Consider the following 26,432-nt stretch of genomic DNA (forward strand, 5'->3'; position numbering starts at 1 on the left):
AAGTATAGTGTAATATACTAAAAGAATTCTACAAACAACCAAAATTACTACGAGGAAAAATAATAAACGAATGAATTAATATAATATTTTATTATTACTTTCAATCTTTCTTCACAATATAAACTCTTTGTTAGATTACGTAATTTTATTTAATTAAGTAAGATATATTATATATTTGATTAGATTCTGAACACGGTTATCAGTCAATACAATGAAAATCTAGGATTAGATAAGAGAAAATTTTCTAATTACTTATTCTAAATCTTCAATTGGCTACGAGAAGATTACATATCTACTTTTATGTTTTCTTAGTTACTTATATTACATATCAACTCATGTTTTCTTAGTTACTTAAATTACATATGTACTCTTATGTTTTCTTAGTTACTTATTATAAGTTTTCTGCACTTGCCTATAATTATATGGGACGCGGCTATGATATACAAAAGAAGATTATAGATCTACTCTATTTTTCCTTAGTCTTTATTCTATCGTTTATATTAATAAAGGGAACTTTTGAAGGTCTAATAGAGGCAACTTGTAGTAATTTGCTGGACTTCATCTTAAATGCCTAATGATGTGCATAAAAACTAAGTTGGATTATTCAAACAAACCACCCATAAGGTATCAAAATAGATGTGTTTGTGTGTGAGGGAGAGAGAGGCACACTATCGACAACACATACCTGTTGCACCAAATAAATCAAGAAGCCAAGTCTGACGAACCAATGCTTGTGGTTGAGAGAGACCTCAGCATGAAATGCTGATCAAGCGATCAAGTTTATATCTCTTGTCAAGATGTAAATTATCAGGAAATTTACTTACAACATGACCTAAAACCCTACAAGTGTCACCTTTGTATCCTGAGATACTTCGCCCCTGACTTGAATCCTCTCCTCTCTGGCTGGCCTCTCTTCATTATGCAACCAAAAGCATCTGCTGCCAAACAAAGACGCACAGAGAAAGCTTCTCCTATTCCAGCAGAAAGATTCATCCAGTACCATTACATCAGATCTGTGTTTCAGATTATCGCACTTTATATGAAGTTAGAATAAGACATTCTCATGCACTATCATGTAAGACTACTACTACTACATGGAATTAGCATCTGCTTGTGCATTTTCTGGATTTCATTGCAGTTTCTTTCCTGCAGAATATACATAAATGTTCTTAATAACCTCCGAAACTACGGCAACTTCACAAAAATATCCTTAAGGAGGTCCGTATTGCAAGAATTTAGAGTGAAAGTTTAAGCTCCAAATCTAGTTCTTGTGTCTGGTTTGGGTCAGAAATTTGGCCATTTGAACCCAAAGAGAGGCTTCGATCATGCCGTCTCCTCTTCTGTGCTGAGTCCTGTGCAGTGAATGCATCCTCGATGGATTGTCGGAAGAGCGGCAGTGCCACAGGATGTGCGTGGTAATGGTATGGATAGATACTCGCTTCATTCAATTGTGATCTGTTATTGATGCCATGAATATGTAGTTGAGAGACGATGAGATCTCTTTAGTGATGAAAACTCTATAGCAAGATTACCTTGCTGAAGCATCAGACCAGTGTTCGACATAGTTCAAGCATCTTTTGTCATTGTTTCCATGTCCCACCTACAATTACAACAACAAGAGTTATCGATGCTCATGAACATATGCATGACAGATTCTGAGTTATTGATGCTCATGAACATCTTCTTTAAATCGCGGCTTTTACTTAAATCTGTGCTACTTCATCGTGGAAACTCGAGTTTGACGTACTGTCATGTTTGGATGCAGTGCAAGCGTTGGCGATCCTGATGATGAGGGAGATGATGGAGCTGCCGCTTTTACTTTCGAATCTTCCTGCATGAGACAAGCCATGAAGATGATCTGCATGTGAGAAGCTGTATATGCAAATCGAAGCTACACAAACTCTGGAGAAAGAACAACACATATACATGGATGGAGATGGAGATGGAGAGAGGGAAAGACCATGTTGAGATCACTGGGGAATGAGAAGTCAAACGCAGAAACGTATCCGTTCATCTGGCTTTGTAATCGGATCTTCTCCAGCTGAGCCACCCCGAGTCCTCTCTGGGGTTGCTTTGGTCTCTTCGAGCTGCTCTTCCTTCCCTTCCTCGAGCCACCCGAACTCCCACTTCCGAAGCCAAATCTAAATCGTTTGCTCTCCATCTCTCCTCACCTTTCCACACCTACACCAAGCGGCTGGGAGAGGAAGAGGAAGAAAGGAGAGGAAGAAGAGAGGAGGAAAAGGAAGAGCAGACAGCGACGGAGAAATAGAATACTAAGCATTGAAAAAGATGGGTTGCCAACAGCCATTTAAAGGGTGTGCTGTTCCCTGAAAGCAGTGAATGCATTGCTGGTTTATATTTATGTGGATTTGGGGAGATCTTATTTGCTTTTGGCGTGCATTAATTGTGTGGTCAAGCAAGTATTTTATCCTGAGACAGTAGTAGCATGATCACCTAAAGAATGCTCGTATCCAAACCCAATCACAAGAAAGATGTACTTAAGTTTTCTTTAACATGTCTGTTCTAATGCAATAGTATTAGAAAAATGATGTACAAAACATTATAGTGAATTATTTCCTACGACAAAGAAGTTTCCTTCGTCGCTCCACGAAGCATGTCATGTGGAGAGAATCTCATCGTGGTTTGGGTTAGTCTCGAAATCTGATGCACGAACGACGAGGTCCGGGCGATATGGGGTTGACTTGATCCTGTTCCACCTGCCTTCTTCTAATGATCTAATCTTCCATCATCGGAAGAGTTCTTTTCATGTCGATGGGAAATCTTATCAAGAATATATGTGTATATAACATTCACATTTTGCATAAATTTATTTTCCTACTTATTTGTAGTTGAATAAATTCTCGAAAATAATTTTTAAGTTTCAAATTTTCTCACGGAGCACTTCGAGTTTAAAAAAATTATTACGTGAAAAGATGATTTTACCCTCATCATTTTAAAAAAAATTTTACCCTAACCCTAATCATATCTCCACCTACACCATCATCGGTTGTGTCTCTGCCTCATGCATGATCGCTTTGCCCGTTAACTCTCATCGTTGTTGTTGGCCACGAGGGTAAACCACTTCCCGCACCTTCCCTCGCCTTATAGCTAATGACAAGGAGTGTGAAGAGACCGCATCGATGAGGTTTTAGCATGAGGAGGTTAGACAGCTCTCATCAGATCCCATTGGACCCCTAACCTTCACCCTACGGAGGTGTTGTACAATGTCGCCTACGCCCTTACTCGCGTGAGGACGACGAGGGTCATCGCTTGTGCCCTTGGCCACGGAGGTGCCACACGACACTACCTGCACCTTTACTTCATTAAAAAGGTGTCTTGTGCTCTACTATGAGAAAAAGGTAATTTTTGATGGGGCAAAAAAATGAAGTTCATAAAAATTGGTATCTCCATCCATCCATGTTTATCGCCGTTATGATCCTTTCCCACCTAAGCGTAGAGTTTGAGGTCGTATTCCTTCCTAGTGCATAAACAATTCACATACATAAACTCACTTGGATGGCTACGTTACGGTCCTCATTTGATCCATATCTAAAAGAATATTATATCTCACGAGACGTAATGGAAATATTAACAATGGCTTACGAGCTTGTCGAGCAAACAAGGCATCTTCCTCCGTTTGTATACACTAAAAGCTCATGTAGCACTTTGTAGAAAAGAATAAAAGAAAGGAGAATAAGTGTGTTCCTTTATGAAATTATTGGCGTTTCTTTATTATTGTGGGACGAGGAATGATGGGAATAAGTGATGTTGCTCCCTCTCCAGCCTCGATCGATCTTGGAAGACCATATAATTAATTATCTTAGTGTCTCAATCCAATCGAATGGAACCATGTCGAGCTTATTCTAAACGGGATAAAAACCCTCTCGCATGCAAATGTCTACTACGTAACATACGACTCAATCGCATACCATTCGTCGTATGGGTGTTTTGGCCTTGTGAAGTTGTCCTGTCTTATCTTGCCAATGAAGAGACGTCTTTTGGAGTGGGAAAGGAGATCACAAATAATAATAATTTGCTCAACCTTTGCTGATCACTAACTTGTTGGACTACGATATGAGCATCCTAACGCGATACCATCAGATCATGCGATGGGGGGGGGGGGCATGGGCGCACCTCGACCTCCTCCTCCTCTCTCGAGCCAGACTCAATGTTGTAGTTGAGTCAGTGCCACGAGTTCCTTACACCCTCGACATGCTACAACCTAATCTTTACCACGGTTCCCAAAATTTTGGATTTTAGTTCCAATTCGAACCATTCAATTTTTATTACTTTTAACTAAAAATAATTTAAAATATAAAAGTTATCAATTTATTTTTGAATCATTAAAAATGATTTAAAACTACTATGAAATCAACGGTTGAAACTAGAACCACAACCATCGATTCCAATTCATAAATTATCGATTCCGGAATCGTCAATTCTAGTTCTTGAACCGTGAGTTTTGAAATCACTAGATCTAGTTTCTGAACCATTAGTTTCGCAACCAATGATTCAAGTTTTCTTTATAGCCCACTCTTTACTATTGGTAATTCCCTTATTATTCATGTGCGTGTGTTATTTTACTATTTATAATCTCAAAATTATTGATTATATTCTTCTTCGTTTTTTGCAATCCTTTATTTCATTCTCATGGTTATTGCAACTGATGCCACACGATTGTGTTCTTCTCTTTTCTTGTCACCTCTCGATCTCATCCTCAACGGAAGAAGAAGATTGAAGAAAAGGAGAAAAAAAAAGGATGATAAAGACGAGAAAAGAGAAAGGGAGAAGGAAGAAGATGATATTTACCTCAATATACAAAGGATAGTTTACGAGTATAAATTTTTTTTAAAATGAGATTGTAAATAATAAAAAAATATTACAAATAATAATCTCATTTTCTAAATCTAGAAACTGGAATTGAATTGCTTAGGGTCTAGCGATGGTTCTAGTTCCATTTGAAACCGACAAATCATCGGACTGATTCCATTCTGATTCAGATTAAATCGTGATCAACAGTCAAAACTACAACTAAACTACTCTGAGGAGTATAATTTTCATCGACTTTGGAAACCTTCCATTTTTTGCCAACTTGTGGAAGACTCTTAGGAGGACGATTCCCTGTCAACATCATGGTCCCATCATAAAGAGGTCACGGCACCTAAAATGATCACTAATAGACTTACAAGGAGACTAATCCTTCGAGTCATATCTATTGATAGGTGAATGTCATGATAAGCCGTTTCAATTACTTGTTGACGATTAGGGTGTTCTTTGAGTTATCTGTCGAAGGGAAAACAAACATGTACGAAATGTTCATCTGCCTTATAATTTAATGTCCACTAGAGAGAGAGAAAGAGAAAGAGAGAGAAAGAGAAAGATGCAGGAGTAATAAATTATCATGGCATTATCAAATAGAATAAAGCAATAAGTATCACTGTTGTACGCATGCTTTTGATAGACAATGCACAGATGGAGGCAAGTGTTCATCAACAGAGATGGGGGAGTCTCATGGTGTTGAAGGTGTGGAGTCCTTCGCTTGAAGGTTACTAAAGCAATATTAAACTGTGAACGTGGATAACGTGCTCCGTCATGTATAAACAATTTGATATGGTGATCCAATTCCTCTTAGATAAATTGGAGAGTTTGTGTCCTCCAAAGATGGCTCTATCTTTGTAGCAACTGACTATAATAACAAGGGTGGTGGGTGGAGTGGCCGCATTCCTCTACCACCGATGTTTCCGCTTGGCCCATTTCATCGATCGCTATTAAAGAGGGAAGTAAATAAGGTAGCGGTCAGATTGGACTATTTGATGTAGAAAGAAATTAAAATTAAAAAATATTATTAGAAAAGATTCTTATAAATTCATTTTATAAAAAAAATTGAGAAGAAAAATTAACTCTTTATAATAAAGAATATCTTTAGTTCTATACGAATAGAAGAGACCTTTATTTATATTAGTTTTAGGGGAATAGTTGAAAGGAATATAAAACTTAATAATATGAGATAAAATAAAAATAAAAATGATAATTGGGTAACTTTAGACTCTTTGAAAATATTCTGTTCCACATTAATCTCGTCTGGAAAAAAACTCGTCTTACAATTTATGTTTGGATATATTGGATTCTTATTTGAAAAGTAGTTATATAATTATGCAAGGTTTTTGAGATCCCCTAATAATTTAATAAATCAATTACATATATACTACTATTGATTTTATTTAAGACCTTGTAGGATAATACTTCTTCGTCTTCAATTTGTTATAAGTACTTAAGAGAAATATCTTTTTTTTAAGTATATCATAATCATATCTTCTTCCTTAAACATTTTCTTTCTCTTGTGCTTATTAATTGCTTCCTTGTATTTGCTATTAGTAGCTGTCAACTTCTTCTTCGCTATAGCTTGGATTAATTACGATAGAAATAATAGAAAATAAGAACAAATATTGAATGAAGCTTTATTGATTAGTTGAAGATGCTTCAATACATTAACATGTTCCCTCTCCTATTTATACAAATTAGGAAGAAGGATTTCCCTAACAGAATAGAGGATCTTCCTCAATAGAATAGAGAAATTTCCTCGTATAGTTTGGAAAATCTTATCTTCTATCAAATTATACTTGATCAGTCATGTTATTAACTGCTACATTCATTCCAAGAGTCTTTGATAGGTGAACGAAATTCAGAACATGCTTCGACATTTTCTTGTAAATAACAAAGGATGATGATGCTATAATAGAACTATGACTTATGTTGTTATAGGTAAATTTGGTTTGTATAAGTGTAAAATCCCATTGTCTTAGTTTGTCACCACAAATGTGATGAATCAAGTTTTCTGAAGTTCTATAGTTACCTTCATCTAACCATTAATTTGTGTGTGAGATATGCTGCCAAACTTCAAACTTGCATCAAATCTTTTCTACAAAGTCGACCAAATATGAGTTAGAAATTCAAAATCTCTATCAAAAGTGATTAATTTTAGTATCCCATATAAGCGCATGACTTCTTAAAAGAATAACCTGATAATATAAATCGTATATGAAATCTTTTGATATGATATGAAATGAGTCATTTTGGAATCCAAAACCACGAACACATAATCAACTCTCTTTTGAGTTCTTGACAATTTTAATACAAAATCCATATATAACTTCCCTTGAATATCTTATGTTTTGGAATTAATAATGACATATATAAACTAATATTTTATGACTGGCCCCTTCCAGTTTAACAAGTCGAATATTTTCTTACAAAATTATCGTCATTCTATTTTAATTATAGCCAAAAGTATTTCACCTGAACACTTAGTTATTATTTTGTCTCACTCTAAAGATTCACTAAGTTCTCCTCCATATAAATATCGAATAATATTTTTTTATATGGACATTCTTGGAATGCATAACTTATTATGGATATGAAAATTACTCGTAGGTTGCCTTATCAAATGCATCTCCCAAACATCTTTGAAGTCCTCGTTTTCAGCGTACAAATCCTTCCGGCATTTAAACCCTATAATTTTATTACTTAAAGAAACCAGTAAAGTTACTCTTTTACTCAAAGCATCAGAACATGATTAGAAGTGAGTCGTGTTTGATTACATAGGCAAATTGCTCTATGTAGGAAGCTTATCTTGCATGCATCTTGTTTAAGTGTTTCTAGTTCTTAAAATACCTTAGGGCTTCATAGTATGAATATATTATAACCGGATTAAGTAATATTTCTAATTCTATAAAGTTTGTATTATAGCATACAACTCTTGTTAATAAGTAGGCCACTTTTGGCATACTTCACTTAGCTTCTCACTAAAAAAAAAGTAATTAGTCTTCCTTCCTATGAAAGTATTGCTCCAATTCTAATTCCACTTGCACCACTTGGTAATGCAAGCACCGATGTAGTAGTCAACTTCTCTTTAATCTCAACAAAGCATTTCTCAATTGTCTCAGTCTATAAAAACTTTCCTTTCTTCCAACACTCAATGATAGGAGCAATAATACTACTGAAGTTCTTAATGGATCTTTGTAGAAAATAGTAAGATCATGAAAGCTCCTCACTTCTATAACAATCTTTGGGGTAGGCCATTCTCAAATGACTTTCTTTGTCTATATGAATCCCATTAGCACTCATAATGAACCATAGAAAGATTAGTCAATTTGTTAAGAAGTCACTTCTTCAAATTAACATATAATTTATTATCTTGCAAAACAGTTAGGACTTACGGTCCATATATTCTTCCCTTCTATAACTATACATTAAAATATCGTCAAAGTAAACTATTATCAATTTTGCAATGAATGAATGATTTAATATCTAATTCATAAGCCTCGTAAATGTACTTAATGCATTTGTCTTGAATATAGTCTTTCATTTGTCTCCAAGCTTTATGTAAATTTGATGATATATCTGCTACGGAGATCTATCTTTGAGAATATCTTGGAGACTTGTAGTTAATCCAACATATTTTCTAATCGATATATAGGAAAGCGATACCTAACCGTGATTTTGTTGAAGGCTCTATGCATATCCTCCAACTTCAATCTATTTTGGGTGTCAACAAAGCCAACATAGTACATGGGCTCATATTTTCTCGAATATATTCCTTCTACATCAACTCTTCCACCTTCTCCCATAGCATCTCATTCTTTTTTGGGTTCATTAGATAGCGAGGTAAATTTGATAGACTTGCTCTTGGAACTAAATTAATTTGGCACTAAATATCTCTCACGGGTGGAAGTTCATCTAATAACTCTTCAGAGGTGATTTCTTTAAATTCTTCTAATATCAATTTTAGTTCATTTGAAATCTTTGTTTTAGGTGGCTCTTCTCCCTTCCTAACAAGAACATATTATACTCTAATTTCATTAGAACTAGTAACAAATTCCCTCACATAGTTGAAAATGGATAATAAAGACTTTCCCTCAACTTTAGAAATATTGGATTCATCTCCGGGGTTTTGTTAGTCGATAGAATGACAATCTTTTCCCATTCCATCAAGATTTTTTAATTGAGAGAGGAATTCTATATATCTTATAGTGATAATTGAGCCAACCTAGCTTATACGATATTGGATGAGCTTTTAAGTTTCTCACTAGTGATTTAAATACACTATTGTCATAGCTTCTATTGTCTATGATCAATGCACATAATTTATTATTAATACTACATCGAAAATGAAAGATTTTCTTAGAGTGAGTAATAATCTTTTTACAACACATGTAACGTGTTCCCCTTATTTATCTGTTATTTTAGCATTATTAATATCATTAATCGAATCATTTTAGGAACTCCTTCTTCTTCAAAGTCATCATTGTGATCAGTAATGTAGACGGTTTTATGAGCACAACACTCGTTGGAACGATGACTAGGCTCTCCACATTTAAAACACTTCTTATCCAAGGGTCGAGCATATGGATTATTTGTGGTAGTTGGGATATGCTGAGCTTGCCTTGTTGCTCCTTTGGTATTTGTGCCTTGATTTGTAGGTTGTATTGACTCAGTCACAACTTATTTCTTTTTGTTAAGAGTAGATCGTATTATCGAAGTAGAGAATTATTACTAGGTAGTAATTAGACATTAAGTCAATAATATTTTAACCTTTAATGTTATATTGTGAGTTTCATCTACTATTTATATAAGAGTTAAAGGTATTTTATCTTAAATTATAAATTTTAGTCCATTCAGACACCTTGTTGTTTATTGGTGTTTTTGACTCTGATAAGTTGCAATTGGCTGAAGGACATAAAAATTTATCAATATACTCAGATCAAGTGCCTTGGATATAGTTTTAATATTATTGGAACAATAGTTATTCTTTGAGAAGTTATTTTATTTTCTATCATATATATATCGATGCCTTTCTTTGTATTTCATATATTTTATTATCATCTTCTAAATCATCATCATATACTATTAGGTGTCGCAGGCAGATAATACTATATTGGTTGAAAGATAGAGGTTGAGCTGTACATGCACCTCTTCTTGGTTGATTCTGTAATAATCCATAATTCGTTAGTCTTTGTCTCATCTTCATATATTGCTTGCCAACGTTAGATTGTAGGCCCATGTTGATGATTAGGCAGACCATTAGCATCAACTCTGGTATAATTAATTCTACTATCATCAGGAACTCTATTGGCGCCAAAACACAAGTTAACGAGCATGTCGTGAATTTCTTAAAGTTCCCAATCATCCTTGCTTCTTATGCATCTAATGTTGCCCATAGGGTTAGCACTCCCCGATCATTATTATTGAGGTTGTTACTATTGCCTTCATCATAAAGGCCATCAACATCAAAATTGCCATTATCATCGTTGTTACTGTCATTATTGCCATTAGACCTTGATAGACTATAGGATTGTATTTAGCAAATTAAGTTTCGGATACGTAAAATCCACGTGACGAGTGTAGAATATATTTCTTAATTTTCTAATTACAAACTAACAAAAATAAAATTTTAAAAATACTACTATAAAAAATTCTAGCATACTAAACTTATACGGCGACGAGAAAAATCAATTCGAAAAAAGATCTTTACAATACTTGAAAAATATTATTTCTTGATAATTATGTAGGTTTAAAGGAAACCTTTATTTATACTAGTTCTAAGCCTTAAAAATTAGTTAACTAACAATATGAAATAATTAAAAATATATAAAAATTAATAACATGAGATAATTGAAAGAAAAATAAAAGTAATTAGTACATAACTTCACATCATAGCAAGAGTTTAACCCTTTGACCTACCGAAAAAAGGATCCAGATTCACACACTGAACTAGCTGATTGAGGGCTTTTACCCCAAGAACACCATGAACATTGCGAATCATCTAATTACAACAAAAACATCTAATTACAACAAAATCATGCCAAAGACGTCGATCAAAATCATCTATGCATTAAGCTCGAGCTTTCACCTTGTATATCGTATACAGATACCGGTAGGTTATAGTCATCTCAGAAACTGAGTGTATAGAATTGGACGATTCACAACTAAAAACCTTCCTATGTGATATAGAAGGGAAGCTCAAACCATACAAGTCGAAAATGACAACCACACTCCTAGAACTTACATGTATTTGACAGGAAACAGATACAATGACCAAACAACACTACTATGAAGTCAACTTGATGCTTAACTCCAATGTAACAGACCACAAGATAACAAAACATAACACATAGACACATGTAGCTTTCATTTTACTTCAGGTCAACTGCAGCCATTTGGTCGGCATGCGCTCAAATGGAAACTTCGAACTTCAAACACCGCTAATTCTGGCTCTTGGACTTCTCCATGGCCCTTGGGGCTGCAACAAGTGTACATAGACTATTAAACACATATTACTGACAAGATGATGCTCAAAAACAGAATTTTGTCAGCAAAGAACATTTGCTAACATCAGGATCTTCAGCTTAAATCGATTGTTTCGTTAAATGTGATGCTTTATGTTAAAAAAGGAAGTCTATGGATGCTTTATATATTGAAAAGTCTTCAAAAAAGCTCCATGCCATTTAACTAGAATTCTTTTAAAGTCGCAATTAGAGTTTTGCCAATATTGTTTCGTGTAATACCTGCCATTCTTAGAAATATAATGCATTTGATATTACATGGATGTGGGGACACAACGATCAAGTATCATAGACAGTTTCTTTCGAGTTCAACAATTAGTTGTCAGCTAACCCAGCAGAGGGTGGATCCATTTATCAATTAAGTACCTGCAAAGAGCCTAATAGCAACCAAACATAGATGAGGGCTAACTGATAGTCTCACATACCGATTCCAATTGCATCTGAACCCTTCATAATCCTTAGCCTCCTACAAGAATCAGTAAACATGCTGCAACGGCAAATGCATACAATCAGTGGCTAAATGAGAATGTAGCATCACTAGTAAACATGCAGAAATTGAACTATGACAGCCGATAAATCGAGATGGTGCAGTATAGACAACAAAAAATATTTTCTAGACTTATATATTTTGCATCTAACTCATGCATGAAAATGCTTCCAATCTGCATAGCTATTAAACATTAGAGTCTGGCGAAAGGCCCTTCCCAATCTACCAAACCACAAAACTTGTTCCCACTTTAAAATTGTTATCTTTTAGATGAGGTTGAATCATGGTACTAGTAAGATACCATGAGGGGTTTATGTTTTTGTATCCAAATCTTAGCCTGCTGTTACACTAACAATAAAAATGAAAGGGAAGAGCATAATTACATTTGTGGTAAAATTTTACTGCCCTTTCATCATTTACAACAACTAGGCAGTTCATAAGTCTGATATTTTACTTACTCCCAAGGAACATCACCGACAAGCATCCAATCACTGTCCTTGTCCTCATAGGTAAGAACATATTCAGACCCTTGAAGAAGATCCATCACTCGACCCTCAGTTAGTGTCTCTCTGCTCGACATTCCATGTGCACCACACTGACCTGAAACCACATGTACAGAAATAAGTAAACATCTCCTTGCATCAAAAATATTTTTCTTTAATAGTCCTTGCATTGGATATGTCAAAAGTCATTAAATAGTACATAAATACAAAGCCTTACATGGAATAAATTATAATGTTTGAACAATCTTATACTTACTAGTAGTGATTTAAGGATAGAAAATAAAGAACAGACGGAGTTCCTTGAGAGAACTCTATTAATTAGTGTCTAGCATCATGAAGAAGCAAGGGTGATCAAACAATGTAAATTATCTTTTAAAGACAATACTAAATGTCGTCAATATCTCTAAGGTGAAAGAAACTTTCTTTCAAATATTGAAATTTGAAAGTACTGTTTTCACGTAATAGGATTCTTGTTCTCTTTAGTAGGGCATCGTTGTATTTTTAACAGGAGAAACATTAGGGAACTCTCAAGGCATAAAATGCTCCAGGCATCACACAACCATTGGATGGTAGGATGAGAACAAAAGGTCCCCACCAGGATAGCCGATCAAACTGTTATGTGAAACCCTGACTACATATTCTAGAAGTATTGTATTACATCATTCATATCGGCCATGGATCAAGGAATTTCCTGCACAGGATACACAACTGAGATCCAATAGTTGGTGACAGAATATGCAGTAAATTTGTCATGCTTGCACACAATTTTTCCCAGGAAATCACAAAATATGTAAAAAGGAAGTCCATGTGTGTAACAAACAAAAGAGCTTACCAATGGAAAAGCAGGTAAACATTTTCGCAAGAGCCAGTGAGAGATCTTTGTAATTGGCGTATGTTTTTAGGTCAACTTTTCTGAGATATGGAGCTCCATCCATGCTGACCTTAATATAGAGGCAGTCCACCCCTTGTTTACCTTCTGCATCCTCCTTGTTCTTACTTGGGTTTGCAGCCATTGTATTCCTTCTGTAACTCCGGATGGGTGGCCAACCAACAACTTGTGCCCTGTCACATGCAAAATGCTCAGGCATTCCTGATGAAGGAAGGATGTGGCTCTACATATAACGCTGATGAACGAGAAAAGGAATCAACTTCTTGTCAAAAATGGGGACAAGCAACAGGAAAACAAATGCAACTTAAAATTGCACTACATGGACAGATAGGCCTGCATAAATGATTCATGTTTTAGATGTCACATAGCAAAGAACTGAATAGAACAATGTAAAAAAATTCAACTGGAAACAATCTTCAGATCTGCGAAAAGAAACAAAATAGACTACAATTTTAGCACCACTGGTAAGGACAGATTTTATAAGAAGATAGGAAATCAAAGCATTCCCAGGCATCACTTTTAATTCACAAAGGAAACAGGGAAGAAATTTTGTATGCATCGGAAGGAGTTGAGCTGCAGAGTTACAGAAGATACAAGTCTTAATGCTCTCCACCCAAAATCAGGAGAGTAGCACTTGAACATAAAACAACTATATGATTGGCATCTTTCAACATAACTATTGCACAATGCAGTCGAGAACTCCATTTACCATTTCTTACCGATGCGCCAAAATAAAACAAAATGGATGGTACCTATAGATCTAGTTGTCAAAAGAAAATTTTCTGGAGTACATCATTACAGTGGGAGCTGCTTATCTTGAGTTAAAACTCTATTAAACGTGATGGTTCAAAATCCTACACCAAAATTGCTCCTTCGAGGCTCACTTGACTGATGAACAAGAAATTAAAGAACTAGATTTCCATTTGGTTTCGGGACTGGTCCAAATACTCAAGTACTACATGATAAATTCACCATGGGAAATCATAAGTATTATGTTCTATACCGGCATTCACATATCCATATCTGCGTGATCAAAGCTGCAACATGTGAAAAGATGCCACTAATCAATGACAAGTTCTTAACCACTAGATCAAAGCAGTTGGCATACCAAATAATTAGCAAAAAATACAAACATGAATATAAGAGAAAACAACGGAATGAACAGGATTTCAGATTGGTTCCAGCATTATCAACTTTCACCTCCATCTAAGCTGGACAGATAAAAGTTCAAACTTTGCATTGCAAACTTCACCATTAATATCTCACCCCGAAAAGTCCACAGAAGAACAAAAAGAACTTTAAAATGTGCGAATAGAAGAATTTCTTGGTTCACACCTATCTACCAAGGCAGTTAACATGAATAGAGAGACTTACTTCGCCAAAGGCGCCACCTTTGCCGCTCCGCCGTCATCCTTCCCCTCGATCGTCGGCTTTCCACCAGCGTTCTCACCCTTCGCCGAGAAGGAAACCCCGCCCTTCCCCTGTTCCACATCAGATCTGTTGACTCCTGTGAGCCCCCACTCCCGCGGCTCGTCGATGGCGTCCGAGAACCCCCTCTTGGAGCCGGAGACGAAGTTCTTAGGAGGCCCAAGCGTCAGGCCGGTCCCTCCTCCATCGACCCTCTCGGGGGAGTCGGAACCCGGGAGCCCAAGCCGGAGCTCCGTGTCCTTGAGGTTGGCGGAGGAGAGCTTATCGGGGCCCTCCGAGAGGCCTATGTAATCGTGCTCCAATGGCGGTGTCATCGAGATCTCTCTCTCTCTCTCTCTCTCTCTCCACCTTCTATTCACTGCGATTTCTGATCGACGCTTGAGCAGGAAACGGTGAAGGAAGAAGAAAAGAAGGAAGCGAGCTGTGAGACCAACGGGGGAAGATTCCTACTTGTATAGCTCTCAAGAAAAGAAGCTCTTTTGGGTCGACTTATTCTTCTGCAACGCAATGATAAGAGCTCCAAACATGGGGAGACAGAGGAGGAGCAGAAGACCAGAAAATAAGAAGTATAATGCCAAAGTGACTTGCGGAGGAGATATTTGTATGGTTTTTAATGGTTGGGTGTGTGAGGCCTTCACCTATCGGGACCGCAAACCTACCGACAACGGATTGAAAGTTCCCGACAGGATGGCAGATATCGCTCCAATTGCAAATCTCCCTACTTCTAACCCAATCTCTCAGGATAATTGATGGGTACTGCTTGTTGATTCCCTCTCGTCTTCTCGGTGAAGAGACGAGCACTACCACTAGGAGTCTGGGAGCCACTCGTGCTTGACCAGAGTTGCATTAAAATAAGCGACGACTGAGCGAGGGAGGGATCACATCGGTGGCGGGAGCTGCTCTCTTCTTGGCAGCAGAGCCATTACGAGGGGGAGAGGCGGTAGCAGTCGGGGTTTCTGTCCGCGGTCGACCATGTCATGTTGGCAGCGACAGCGACACCTACCAACCCACAAGGTCAAGAAAAGAGAAGGAAACCATTAAAAATACATCTTTACAGAGTGTGTCGTCTGTGCTTTGCATGTATTATACGAGCGAGGGGTCGGGCAGAGAGAGAGGGTGGGGGTGGAGACGGCGACACGACCTGCGAGTCTCACCCCCCCATACACGGCACAGCCCCACGCCTGCATCATCCGTCATTATTATGTTTTGGAAGCATCGATCGCCTCACCTCACCGAACGGCTCGCCGTTTGCGGAAAGCCCCCCCATGCGTGCCCAGAATCTCGCCATTTTTCTGGTTTTCTTTGTGTTTTTCTCGTCATTATCACTGGAATTTTTCCCCCCAACTTGACTTCGGAATTGAAACGCAGATGAAGTGTTCGATTCATGTCCTCCCTTAGTGGACACGAACGCTGGTAACGTGGTCGCCGAAATGGCGAAGCAGGAAGGTGAGGGATGGTGATCAGCCGCGCAGGGGCAGCAGGATCTTTGGCGTAGCTTGGAAATGGATCCCCTCGCTGCTGCCTCCAGTCTGTTCCTGTCATTTTGCCTGCAGCTCCGCCTCCCCGTGGCCCCAAATGACAACCACCATAAAATAGTCGGGATTAACACAGCGAATTTTGCAGTGGCAACACCATCAATTAGAACTGCACACTGCGAGAATCCGCCACTGAGGGCCTTCAAAAGTGCAGAACAAATCATGACGGGCCACCCATCAACATCATCCAGGATCAGGTGGCTGTCGCCATGGTCCACAGGTCACGGTTGTCACACCAGTCAACCCCAAAGAATCTTTTGGGACAAATCGATCAACATAGGAACCTCCAATGCAGCAGAAATTTAGCTTCGTTCAGATGATCTGCGTGCAATTATCTTTAGCTTCGCATAATTTGCTGGAACTGAAACTCTCATCGCTGCCTCTTGAAAGGAACACGACGAGGAGTGCAGAGGGACCAACGACCGGTAAAAGACCGAGAGGATCTGAAGTCATACATCAGTGTTGCCCATCCCTTCTCCTTGATGTCAGTCATTGTCCGAGCACCAAGCATGAACAAATGGTGGGAAGAGTGGTTCGTTCTCCGGGCAACCGATGGCTTCGACATAGCGATGAGTCTCCATCTTCCACCTATTTCGGTCAACCCTCGAAAGAAAGATAGCCCTCTTTTACAGGCTGCCGATTCCGGAGAGTGGCTTCAGCTACAATGACTTGGGTGCCTCTGCATGTGCACTGCTCTACTACTTGCAGTAATTTGCCATTGCTGTTCCTTGCTTCAGCTCGTTCCTGCAAAAGCTTCAATCTCACATCCCCAGCGAGCAGGGACATAACCAGCTAAATGTCTCTCTGCACCCTTCCGAAGGAATAAAGTCGTGAAAGATTCTATCAAAATGAGCATTGAAGTGTTTGCAGAAAGAGGGTGCACAGTAACTGATGAACGTCAGATCCTTGTTTCTGCAAGAAGGATGGGACAGGATGCCCCCATTTGTCTCTGTCGTTTCCTTTACATGGAAGAGGACTTACACCACAAGTAGCAGACAACCATTGTGGCAATCTCGAGCATCTTTCTTATTGATAACACAGAGAAGTTAAGGTGAAATCACGAGGAAGTTAAGGTGCATATAGTAAACACTCCGCGCTGCCAACACATTAAAAGATGATGAAATGGATTGGCAGATAATTTTCACTTTTCTTTCGGATCAAAATATTCTTCTCTTGATTTGTCTTCTTCTCGCAGGAATTACTTGGTTTGACTTTGCTATCCGTTGAAGAGTTTCTGATTTGTGTTTTGGCAGCTCTACTGCAAGAGTCATGTCTTGCGACAACACTCGCTGACCAGTTCACGTCCGATCATTGTCACGCACAAAAGTCTCGGATTACCACCGTTGACTAGCGCAAATGTCCAAACTCGGATGACTGGTAGTGTTCTACGAGACATTAAAGTGAAAAAGAGAGAAGCCCATTTTTCATTTATAAAGATTGAAATGAAAGATTAATTAATATTGACTTGATTTTATCTCCAGAGGATTTACTTACTAGTCATCGAGTTCCAAGCAACTCAGAGAAGAAGTTCTTCTTCTTTTTATTTGAGGAAAATATAGAGTAAACCTATTAATGAGTTGGACATAAAAGATTCTAAAAGGAAAGAGGAATGAGGAACACAGGATTAAGAAGAATTGCCAGAAAATGGGGGAAAATTTTCTAAATACAATTGTAAAATCCATGCTAATTTTGGAGAACAAGAGAGAAGAAGCAATTACTAATTTGATACTTCACTCACAAGGTTATAAATATTTGGACATTGAAGATTCCACTGAAGATTAATATCTTGGCATGATATATTAGAACATACTCTCCCAATTTCCTACAAGGATGGTATTGCTTCCTTTGCAGTCTTCTCTTGATCAAGCCATTCCAGATACTCCATTTTGTTTACCAGCGAGAGAAGGCATCCAATTAGATGGACTAAGGTACTGTCACAAACAGTAATTAGATTCCATTTAATCTTTGAAAACGATACAAGTTGATCAAATGCCTGAGATTTAGCTTAGTTAGCCTCAAATCAATGCAGCTGTGAGGCTATCATAAAAGCTGGGTAACTGCAATGGGTCTCCATGCATATACCACAGAACAAAAGCATCTTGAATTGCAAGATTTGAGTACAAGGCACTCCATGCATCTTGTCATGTCCTCATATAATATCCTTTTTCCTCATTCTGCAGTTCCCAGCTTACTGCGTCTTCTGGGCCAATGGCGCCTAACCTGGAGCTTCTCCTCCTGGCCCTTCTCCATGGCGCCGTCATCTCCTGCGTTCTCCTGCTGTTCATCATTCTTCTCCTCATAACCTTCCTCCTCGCCTCCTATATTCTCTTCCTCGTGATCGCTGCCGCCGATGCATACGATACGCTGCTTCTGTTCTCGTGGTTGATAGGTTCGTTCAAAGCCAACCTGCAGCTGGGACTGGTGCTGCTTCTTTGGAAGGGGCTCAGCTGCACGGTCGGAGCCTACTCCGCTGCGAGGCCTCGGATTGAGTCGATGGGTTCGGAGGCCAAGCGACGAGCTGGGCGTAGCATGAACAAGCTCAAGAATCTCACGTTGGTATCGCACAGGTGATGTGATTACTGGGAGACTTGCATGCGATCGGACGTTAAAAGTTCGGAACAAAGGTGGCAGTATTAATTTGACAGTCTTGCAAGCTGATGCATATTGTCTTCACATGCATGGGCATGTGTACCTTTAGAAATGACATTGGCTTTTGTGTCTTCTAAAACATAGTATATATTTGATAGGAAAATGAAGGTGCAACGATAAGACATATTTCGGATCTCGATCACGTCGCGATCCATGCCACGTCACCCCCCTACAAATTCAATACAAGGGTTACTTTCGTGCCATGCCGAGCCGGAGCCGGTACAGGGAGGCACCCCCTCGGCAAGTCCCATCCCGGAAAGCTCGAGACAGCGTCACGTAGTGTCGTTCCACGCATACTGGACGACAACCACACGAATGTACGAACTCGTCCCTCAGGGGGATCGGTCGTCACGCTAAATCTGCATATGATCGATCCTCGGACAACAGTATAAAAGTCTTTGATCGGCATCTGATCAAGGGACAAAGAACAAAAGAAAAAAAATTACTGACTTAATCTATGAGAGGCTCGAGTCAGGAATCTCCCGATTAAGACCTATGTGCAAGAACATGGCCACTCCCGAACTAGCTCAATCCCTCATTGGAGACGTGATCATCCCTGTTAGTGTAAACAACTTTATGCCGTGGCCTCGGGGCTGACGCGGCTTGGTTGGGGCCCGAATGATGGTGATTTGGCACGGCCCCCCTCAAGATTGTCCGGGTTGCCGATTACGGTGGTCCGATCAAGCCGTGGTGTCGAGAGGAAGGCTTTTCCGCAGCACCAGGAAGAAGCAACCCCGCCCTTGCACCTACACACAGGTCAGGTCGGAAGCTCGGCCCGACCCCTCCGACGATCAAGTCAGTGGATGCGGAGGGGATTTTTGTATGAAGGAGTCCTCCCCCCCTCGTTTAGAACTCGTGGGTATTTATAGGGCAGTTTGGTATTACCTGATGTGCCTGTCCGCGGGAGCAGGATCATACCTCTGATGGCGTCTGACATCGCCATTGACGTTGCGTGGAGAACGGAACTGCCGCAGGGTATGGGCGTGCCTTGATCGTCGTTCTCCTCTGCCTCGGCCAAGCGTAACCCAACGATGAAGTCGTTGTCTGAGAGCGGATGACATCAGCGCACATCGCGTCGGCATTATTGCCCTCTTTGGGCAGAGTGTCGTCCAGGCGTGGCTGACGTCGTGGCGTGTCATGTCGCCATTATTACCCTCATTATATCCCCCCCCGAAAGAAGTTATGCGTCGGTTGTCGCAAAAGGGGGAGTCCGAGGCATGGCTTCAGCCTCCAGTACCATGGTAGTTTCAGGCGACATGAGGTCGAGCACGTCCCGGGCGACATGAGGACGAGGAGCACGTCTCGGGCGGGTAGGCCGCGCCGAGGAGGTGGTCTCGGGGAGCATTGAGCCGAGGAGCACAACACAAGCAGGCTGACCGCGCAGGTGTGGTCTCGGGCAACATGTGGCCGAGGAGCACGACGCAGGCGGGCTGGCCGCGTAGGTGTGGTCTCGGGGAGCATGGAGTCGAGGAGCACAACGCAGGCGGGCTGGCCGCGCAGGTATGGTCTCGGGCAACATGCGGCCGAGGAGCACGACGCAGGCGGGCTGGCCGCGTAAGTGTGTCTCGGGGGGCATGGAGCCAAGGAGCACGACGCAGGCGGGCAGGAGGCCGAAGAGCACGTCTCGGGCGGACAGGCCGCGCCGAGCAAGTGGTCTCAGGGAGCATGGAGCCGAGGAGCATAATGCAGGTGGGCTGGCCGCGTAGGTGTTGTCTCGGGCAACATGCGGCCAAGGAGCACGACGCAGGCGGGCTGGCCGCGTAGGTGTTGACTCGGGCAACATGCGGCCGAGGAGCACGACGTAGGCGGGCTGGCCGCGCAGGTGTGTCTCGGGGGGCATGGAGCCGAGGAGCACGACGCAGGCGGGCAGGCCGCACAGGTGTGGTCTCGGGAAGCGTGAAGCCGAGGAGCACAACGCAGGCGGGCTGGCTGCGCAGGTGTGGTCTCGGGCAATATGCGGTCGAGGAGCACGATGCAGGCAGGCTGGCCACGCAGGTGTGTCTCGGGAACATGGAGCCAAGGAACACGACGCAGGCGGGCTGGCTGCGCAGGTGTGTCTCGGGGAGCATGAACTACGGTCGAGGAGCTCGGCGCAGGCAGCCGGCGGCCGAGGGACACGGCTCAGGCGGGCAAGCCGCGCTGAGGTGGGCTCGGTAGTCGGTGGCCGAGGAGCTCGGCGCAGGAGGGCTGCGGTCAAGGGACACGGCTCAGGCGGGCAAGCCGCGCTGAGGTGGACTCGGTGGTCTGTGGTCGAGGAGCTCGGCGCAGGCGGGCTGGCCGTGCAAGCATGATCTCGGAAAGCATGGAGCCGAGAAGCACGACGCAGGCGGGCTGGCCGTGCAGGTGTGTCTCGGGAACATGGAGCCAAAGAACACGACGTAGGCGGGCTGGCCGCGTAGGTGTGTCTCGGGGAGCATGGACTACGGCCGAGGAGCTCGGCGCAAGCAGGCTACGGCCAAGGGACATGACTTAGGTGGGCAAGCCGCGCTAAGGTGGGTTAGGCAGTCGGTGGCCGAGGAGCTCGGCGCAGGCGGGCTGCGGTCGAGGGACACGGCTCAAGCAGGCAGGTCGCACTGAGGTGGATTCGGCGGTCTGTGGCCGAGGAGCTCGGCGCAAGCGGGCTGGCCATGCAGGCATGATCTTGGAAAGCATGGAGCCGAGGAACACGATGCAGGAGGGCTGGCCACGTAGGTGTGTCTCGGGAACATGGAGCCAAGGAACACGACGCAGGCGGGCTGGCCGCACGGGTGTGTCTCGGGGAGCATGGGGCCGAGGAGCACGATGCAGGTGGGCAGGCCGCGCAGGTGTGGTCTCGGGCATCATGCGACCGAGGATCACGACGTAGGCGGGCAGACCGCGCAGGCGTGGTCTCGAGGGTCATGCGGTCGTGTAGCACGACGCAATCGGGCAGACCGCGCAGGCGTGGTTTCGGGCACCATGCGGTTGAGTAGCACGACATAGGCGGGCTGCGGCCGAGGGACACGGCTCAGGCGGGCAGGCCGCGCTGAGGTGGACTTAGCGGTCTGTGGCCGAGGAGCTCGGCGCAGGCGGGCTGCTACCAAGGGGCACGGCTTAGGCGGGCAGGCCGCGTTGAGATGGACTCGAGCCGACTACGGCTGAGGAGCTCGACGTAGGTAGACTGCGACCGAGGGACACGGCTCAGGCCGGCAGGCAGCGTTGAGATGGACTCGAGCCGACTACGGTCGAGGAGCTTGGCGCAGGCAGGCTACGGCCGAGTGACCCGGCTCAAGCGGGCATGCCGCGCTGAGGTGGGCTCGGCAGTCGGTGGCCGAGGAGCTCGGCGTAGGCGGGCTGCGGCCGAGGGACACGGCACAGGCGGGCAGGCTGCGCTGAGATGGACTCGGGCCGACTACGGCCGAGGAGCTCGGCGCAGACAGGCTGCGGTCGAGGGACACGGCTCAGGCGGGCAGTCCGTGCTGAGATGGACTCGGGCCGAATACGGCCGAGGAGCTTGGCGCAGGCAGGCTGCGGCCGAGGGACCAGGCTCAGGCTGGCAAGCCGCGCTGAGGTGGGCTCTGCAGTCGGTGGCCGAGGAGCTCGACGCAGGCGGGCTGCGGCCGAGGGACACGGCTCAGGCGGGCAGGCCGCACTAAGGTGGACTCGGCGGTCTGTGGCCGAGGAGCTCGACGCAGGCGGGCTGGCCGTGCAGGCATGATCTCAGAAAGCATGGAGCCGAGGAGCACGACGCAGACGGGCTGGCCGCGCAGGTGTGTCTCGGGAACATGGAGCCAAGGAACACGACACAAGCGAGCTGGCCGCGCGGGTGTGTCGCGAGGAGCATGGGGCCGAGGAGCACGACGCAAGCGGGCAGGCCGCGCAGGTGTGGTCTCGGGCATCATGCGGCCGAGGATCACGACGCAGGCGGACAGACCGCGTAGGCGTGGTCTCGAGGGTCATGCGGCCGAGTAGCACAACGTAGGCGGGTAGACCGTGCTAGTCATAAGTGCCCAGCAAGCCAATCACGTGAGTGATGGCACGTGTGACTTGATACAGAATCTTTTTGCTTATTATATTTTGGCGTATATCACTTTATAACTATTGCATAAATGCATATGTATTGTGATGTCCTTGGATTTGTGCAATGGGAATCGGATCGTGATGAGATCACGATAATGAGATCGATTCACCTTTAAACACATATCTTAAATAATCCCGGTCATAGGTTACTCGAGAGGGACATCGTGATAACCGGATAGACTGGTGTGCTGTATACCCGTCCATATGATGGATGCAGCTGGTCTCATAGCTGCTCGTGTAGGGACATTAGGGATACAGTACAGGTGCTCATTGGAGAATGAGTTCACTGATTGATCCGCTTACGGAATGCTGGATGGTTGATGATGCCTTATTGTAAGACAACGATTCCGTAGTCCTAGTGGTGTATCTGGTTCTTAGACTTGAGACACCAAGGATGTCCTGTATGAGTGCTCCACTCTTTGATACCAGACTTATAGGTTTGGCTGTTCCCAGATCTAGTACAGCTGGTCATTGAGAGTGGTAGTCGACCTTACGAGAGCTATTGAGTGTCGATAGAGGATCATCCACTCTCGGTATCATGAGAGGAATATCCCATGTGTTCTTGCTCAGACAAATCCCTGGCCAGGGTCATTCGGGTTGAGAGAGAAAGAGTTCTCCGGGAGAATCCGATTAGAGCGAGACTCGAGAAGAAACCGTATGGGTCTGACAGCACCATGCTCGATATACGGTCTCTGGGATATTAGATGGATGAGGGACTATAGGTACATGGTAACTGAGGACAGACAGGTCCAATGGATTGGATTCCCCTGTATCGTCTGGGGACTACGGCGTAGTGGCCTAGTACTTCCGTAGTCGATGAGTCGAGTGAATTATTACAGAGATAATAATTCACTTAGTTAGAAGGAGTTCTGACAGGTATGACTCACGGCCAGCTCGATATTGGGCCTAGAGGGTCACACACATATGGTAGGCATTGCGATGAGTAGAGGTTCGGATATGAGATATCCGACGGAGCCCTTGTCTTATTGGATGCAGATCCAATACCCACTAGGGAAAGGACCCATTAGGGTTTTGACACGGGATCTCTATAAATAGGAGGGATTCACAGCCTCATAGGCTAGAGTCTTTGCTTGCTCTTCCTATTCTCCTCTCTCTCTCCACCTCAGAGTAGGCCTGGAGTTTTGAGGAGCGTCGTCGCAACCCTGCTGTGTGGATCACCGCTAGAGAGGAGGACGCTTGACCTCCTTCACCTTCTCCTAAGGATCTGCAAGGAAACAGGGATATACGATCTCCCTAGGTAACACAATCTCTATACGCAGTTTTGTGTTTTTGCGGATTTTGCGCACCAATCTTCGCACGACGATGAACATCTTTTTGGGAATCGGGGATTTTTGTTTTCTTGTTCTTCCGCTGCGCATATGATGTCGCCCCCCTATGATTTCCCAACAGTGGTATCAGAGCCAGGTTGTTCGTGCGAATGATTGGTTTTGAACTGCGTGTGTTGTGTTTAGGAAGAATATTGACGTCAAAATCGTTGACGCAAAAGCAAGGAAGGGCAGCAACAGTTGCTGCCCTCGATCTACATGCCTGCAGCCAGCCGCAGCCACAGCCAGGCAGCACAGCGTCGGCGCATGCGCAAGCGCTGTGCCTGCAGCAGCCGGCCGGCGGTCTGCTTGCAGCAGGCTTGCGGCCGGCGGGGCTGGCAGCCCGCTCGGTAGAAGCGCCTGCGGCCACTGAGCCCGCGGGCAGAGGCGCCGCGGGGCAGCAGCGCGGGCTGAGGCACCGCAGGGTAGCGGCGCCTGTGGCCGCTGCTCCCACGGGCAAAAACCCCGCAGGGGCGGCCGCCAGCGAGACAGCACCACCTGCGGGAGCTGACTCGCGGGCAGAACCGCCCGCGAAGGCGGCGGCGCCCGCGGGGGCGCCCACCTGCAGCGGCAGCGACCCCAGCGGGCGTGCCACCTGCAGGCGAGGGCAGTGCCCTCGCCCTCGCCGCACAGGCCGTCGCCAGCAGGGTGGCGGCGGCGGCGGCGCAGCAGCGAAAAGGGGAAAGGGTATTAGGGTTTTCTGCGTAAAAGACAGTTTTGCCCCTCGGAATTTGAGAAATTCCAGTTTCTATCTTTTGTCCAAATTACGAAAATACCCTTAGGAATTGAGAAATTCCCTATATATCCCTGATTTCAGAAAATATTAATTAATTAAAAGGTTTAGTTGATTATTATTTTTATTATTATCTAGTAGTCCTACATGATGATGATTATTTATACATGTGATGTATGATGAGTGGACGGATGATCATGGACCGTGTGATGTGTGTACTTGTGATTATTATTATTGAGGTCTGCGAACCTCCATTATATTTTTCGTTTATTGTCGGGCCTGCGTGCCTATGATTAAGTTGTAATCACATGAGGAGGCGCAGCGGGAGCATGGAAGCCATAGCGGGACCCACGAGACGGACGATCGTGATGCATGAAGATGCATCAAGATGTCGACGGAACCAACGAGGACGAGATGGACGATCACAAGGCATGGAGATGCACCGTTGCACACATAGATCTTGATGTGAGTGATTAGGCCTACTGGCTCGGGCCTAATCATATTAGATTGTGGTCCATGATCATCTGGTGTGATTGCTTATACACATACTAGATATGTATATATATTTGCATGCGATGTAGATATATATATTAAATATGTATATGTGTGACATGTCATATTAGGAGACCAAATCATAGAAACATCTCTCGATAATATTAAGTCGGTAAACGTGAGGCAATTAGATTGACCCACGTGGCCTTCCATCGTTATGAGTAGGAACCGAATCCCGGTGTAGGTTGAGTTGGTCGAGTCCCTCGAGACTCACCTATATCGCGATTCGCTATCTTGCTTACGACATAGAGATGTCACCGGTGACCTGAGGGCATGATATGCTTGGTCGAGTCCCTCGAGGGTATATCATCAAATCAGACTCATCTTGTAACGAAGGTGTTGACTTAACCGAGCATCATGGTTGGTCGAGTCCCTCGAGGCCATGGTGATTCGGAGGCCGAACAGGACGGGAATCACAAGGAGTTGTGATCGGCAAGAGTTGTCTACCTTTTAGGCTTAGTGTGATTGGTCGAGTCCCTCGAGGTTACACTAAGACGCTGATTGGATCCTGATCCCCACTAGAAGTCTGCCGGAGACTTCCGTTTCACGTGCTGAGGGTGTCGCGTGACTCGTTAGTAAAATAGTGGGAGCATATTAAGATAGAAGTCCATATCTTGATAGTTTATTTCTTGCAAAATCTGCATGTTATTCATTTTTGCTACATCTTTATTTTCAAAAAATGTCGCTTTCAAATCCCTTACGTGGCATACTTGATGTCAACCGCCTCACTGGTCCAAATTATACGGATTGGCTCCGTAACTTGAGAATTGTTCTCACAGCGGAGAAAATCGTGTACGTCCTTGATACAGTGATGCCTACGCCCGAAGAAGGGGCAAGCGAGGATGAGATCGCTCGCTACGTGAAGTACATTGATGACTCCACTCTTGCTCAGTGCTATATGTTGGGCTCTATGACTCCAGAGTTACAGAGACAACATGAAAAGATGGATGC

The 26,432-nt window shown here is 43.4% G+C and overlaps 2 protein-coding genes across 2 annotated transcripts; both read right to left on the reverse strand.

Annotated features, from left to right (window-relative positions):
• Positions 1-1,091: 1,091 nt before the first annotated feature.
• Positions 1,092-2,257, reverse strand: LOC135613640 (protein SPEAR1-like). Its single transcript, XM_065110671.1, has 4 exons — positions 1,961-2,257; positions 1,748-1,831; positions 1,533-1,600; positions 1,092-1,455 (listed from the first exon to the last, which is right to left on the reverse strand). Exons 1-4 carry the CDS (start codon positions 2,159-2,161, stop codon positions 1,236-1,238), a joined length of 573 nt encoding a protein of 190 aa, XP_064966743.1. The 5' UTR covers positions 2,162-2,257; the 3' UTR covers positions 1,092-1,235.
• An 8,613-nt stretch (positions 2,258-10,870) lies between these two features.
• On the reverse strand, positions 10,871-15,378 carry LOC135615465 (auxin-responsive protein IAA21-like). Its single transcript, XM_065113997.1, has 5 exons — positions 14,596-15,378; positions 13,165-13,394; positions 12,288-12,429; positions 11,768-11,829; positions 10,871-11,299 (listed from the first exon to the last, which is right to left on the reverse strand). Exons 1-5 carry the CDS (start codon positions 14,961-14,963, stop codon positions 11,262-11,264), a joined length of 840 nt encoding a protein of 279 aa, XP_064970069.1. The 5' UTR covers positions 14,964-15,378; the 3' UTR covers positions 10,871-11,261.
• Positions 15,379-26,432: the final 11,054 nt, after the last annotated feature.

The sequence above is a fragment of the Musa acuminata genome, chromosome BXJ2-6 (genome assembly GCF_036884655.1).
Source record: "Musa acuminata AAA Group cultivar baxijiao chromosome BXJ2-6, Cavendish_Baxijiao_AAA, whole genome shotgun sequence".
NCBI classification, from domain to species: domain Eukaryota; kingdom Viridiplantae; phylum Streptophyta; class Magnoliopsida; order Zingiberales; family Musaceae; genus Musa; species Musa acuminata.

Excerpts from the sequence above, each read along its gene's own strand:
- LOC135613640 (XM_065110671.1), bottom strand. The coding sequence starts at position 2,161 with ATGGAGAGCAAACGATTTAGATTTGGCTTCGGAAGTGGGAGTTCGGGT. Across the intron at positions 1,601-1,747 it reads CACTGCATCCAAACATGACA|GTGGGACATGGAAACAATGA; the intron begins GTACGTCAAACT and ends TTGTAATTGTAG. Across the intron at positions 1,456-1,532 it reads TGGTCTGATGCTTCAGCAAG|ATCACAATTGAATGAAGCGA; the intron begins GTAATCTTGCTA and ends CATCAATAACAG.
- LOC135615465 (XM_065113997.1), bottom strand. The coding sequence starts at position 14,963 with ATGACACCGCCATTGGAGCACGATTACATAGGCCTCTCGGAGGGCCCC. Across the intron at positions 12,430-13,164 it reads GTTTACCTGCTTTTCCATTG|GTCAGTGTGGTGCACATGGA; the intron begins GTAAGCTCTTTT and ends ATGTGGTTTCAG. Across the intron at positions 11,300-11,767 it reads TTCAGATGCAATTGGAATCG|CCCCAAGGGCCATGGAGAAG; the intron begins GTATGTGAGACT and ends CACTTGTTGCAG.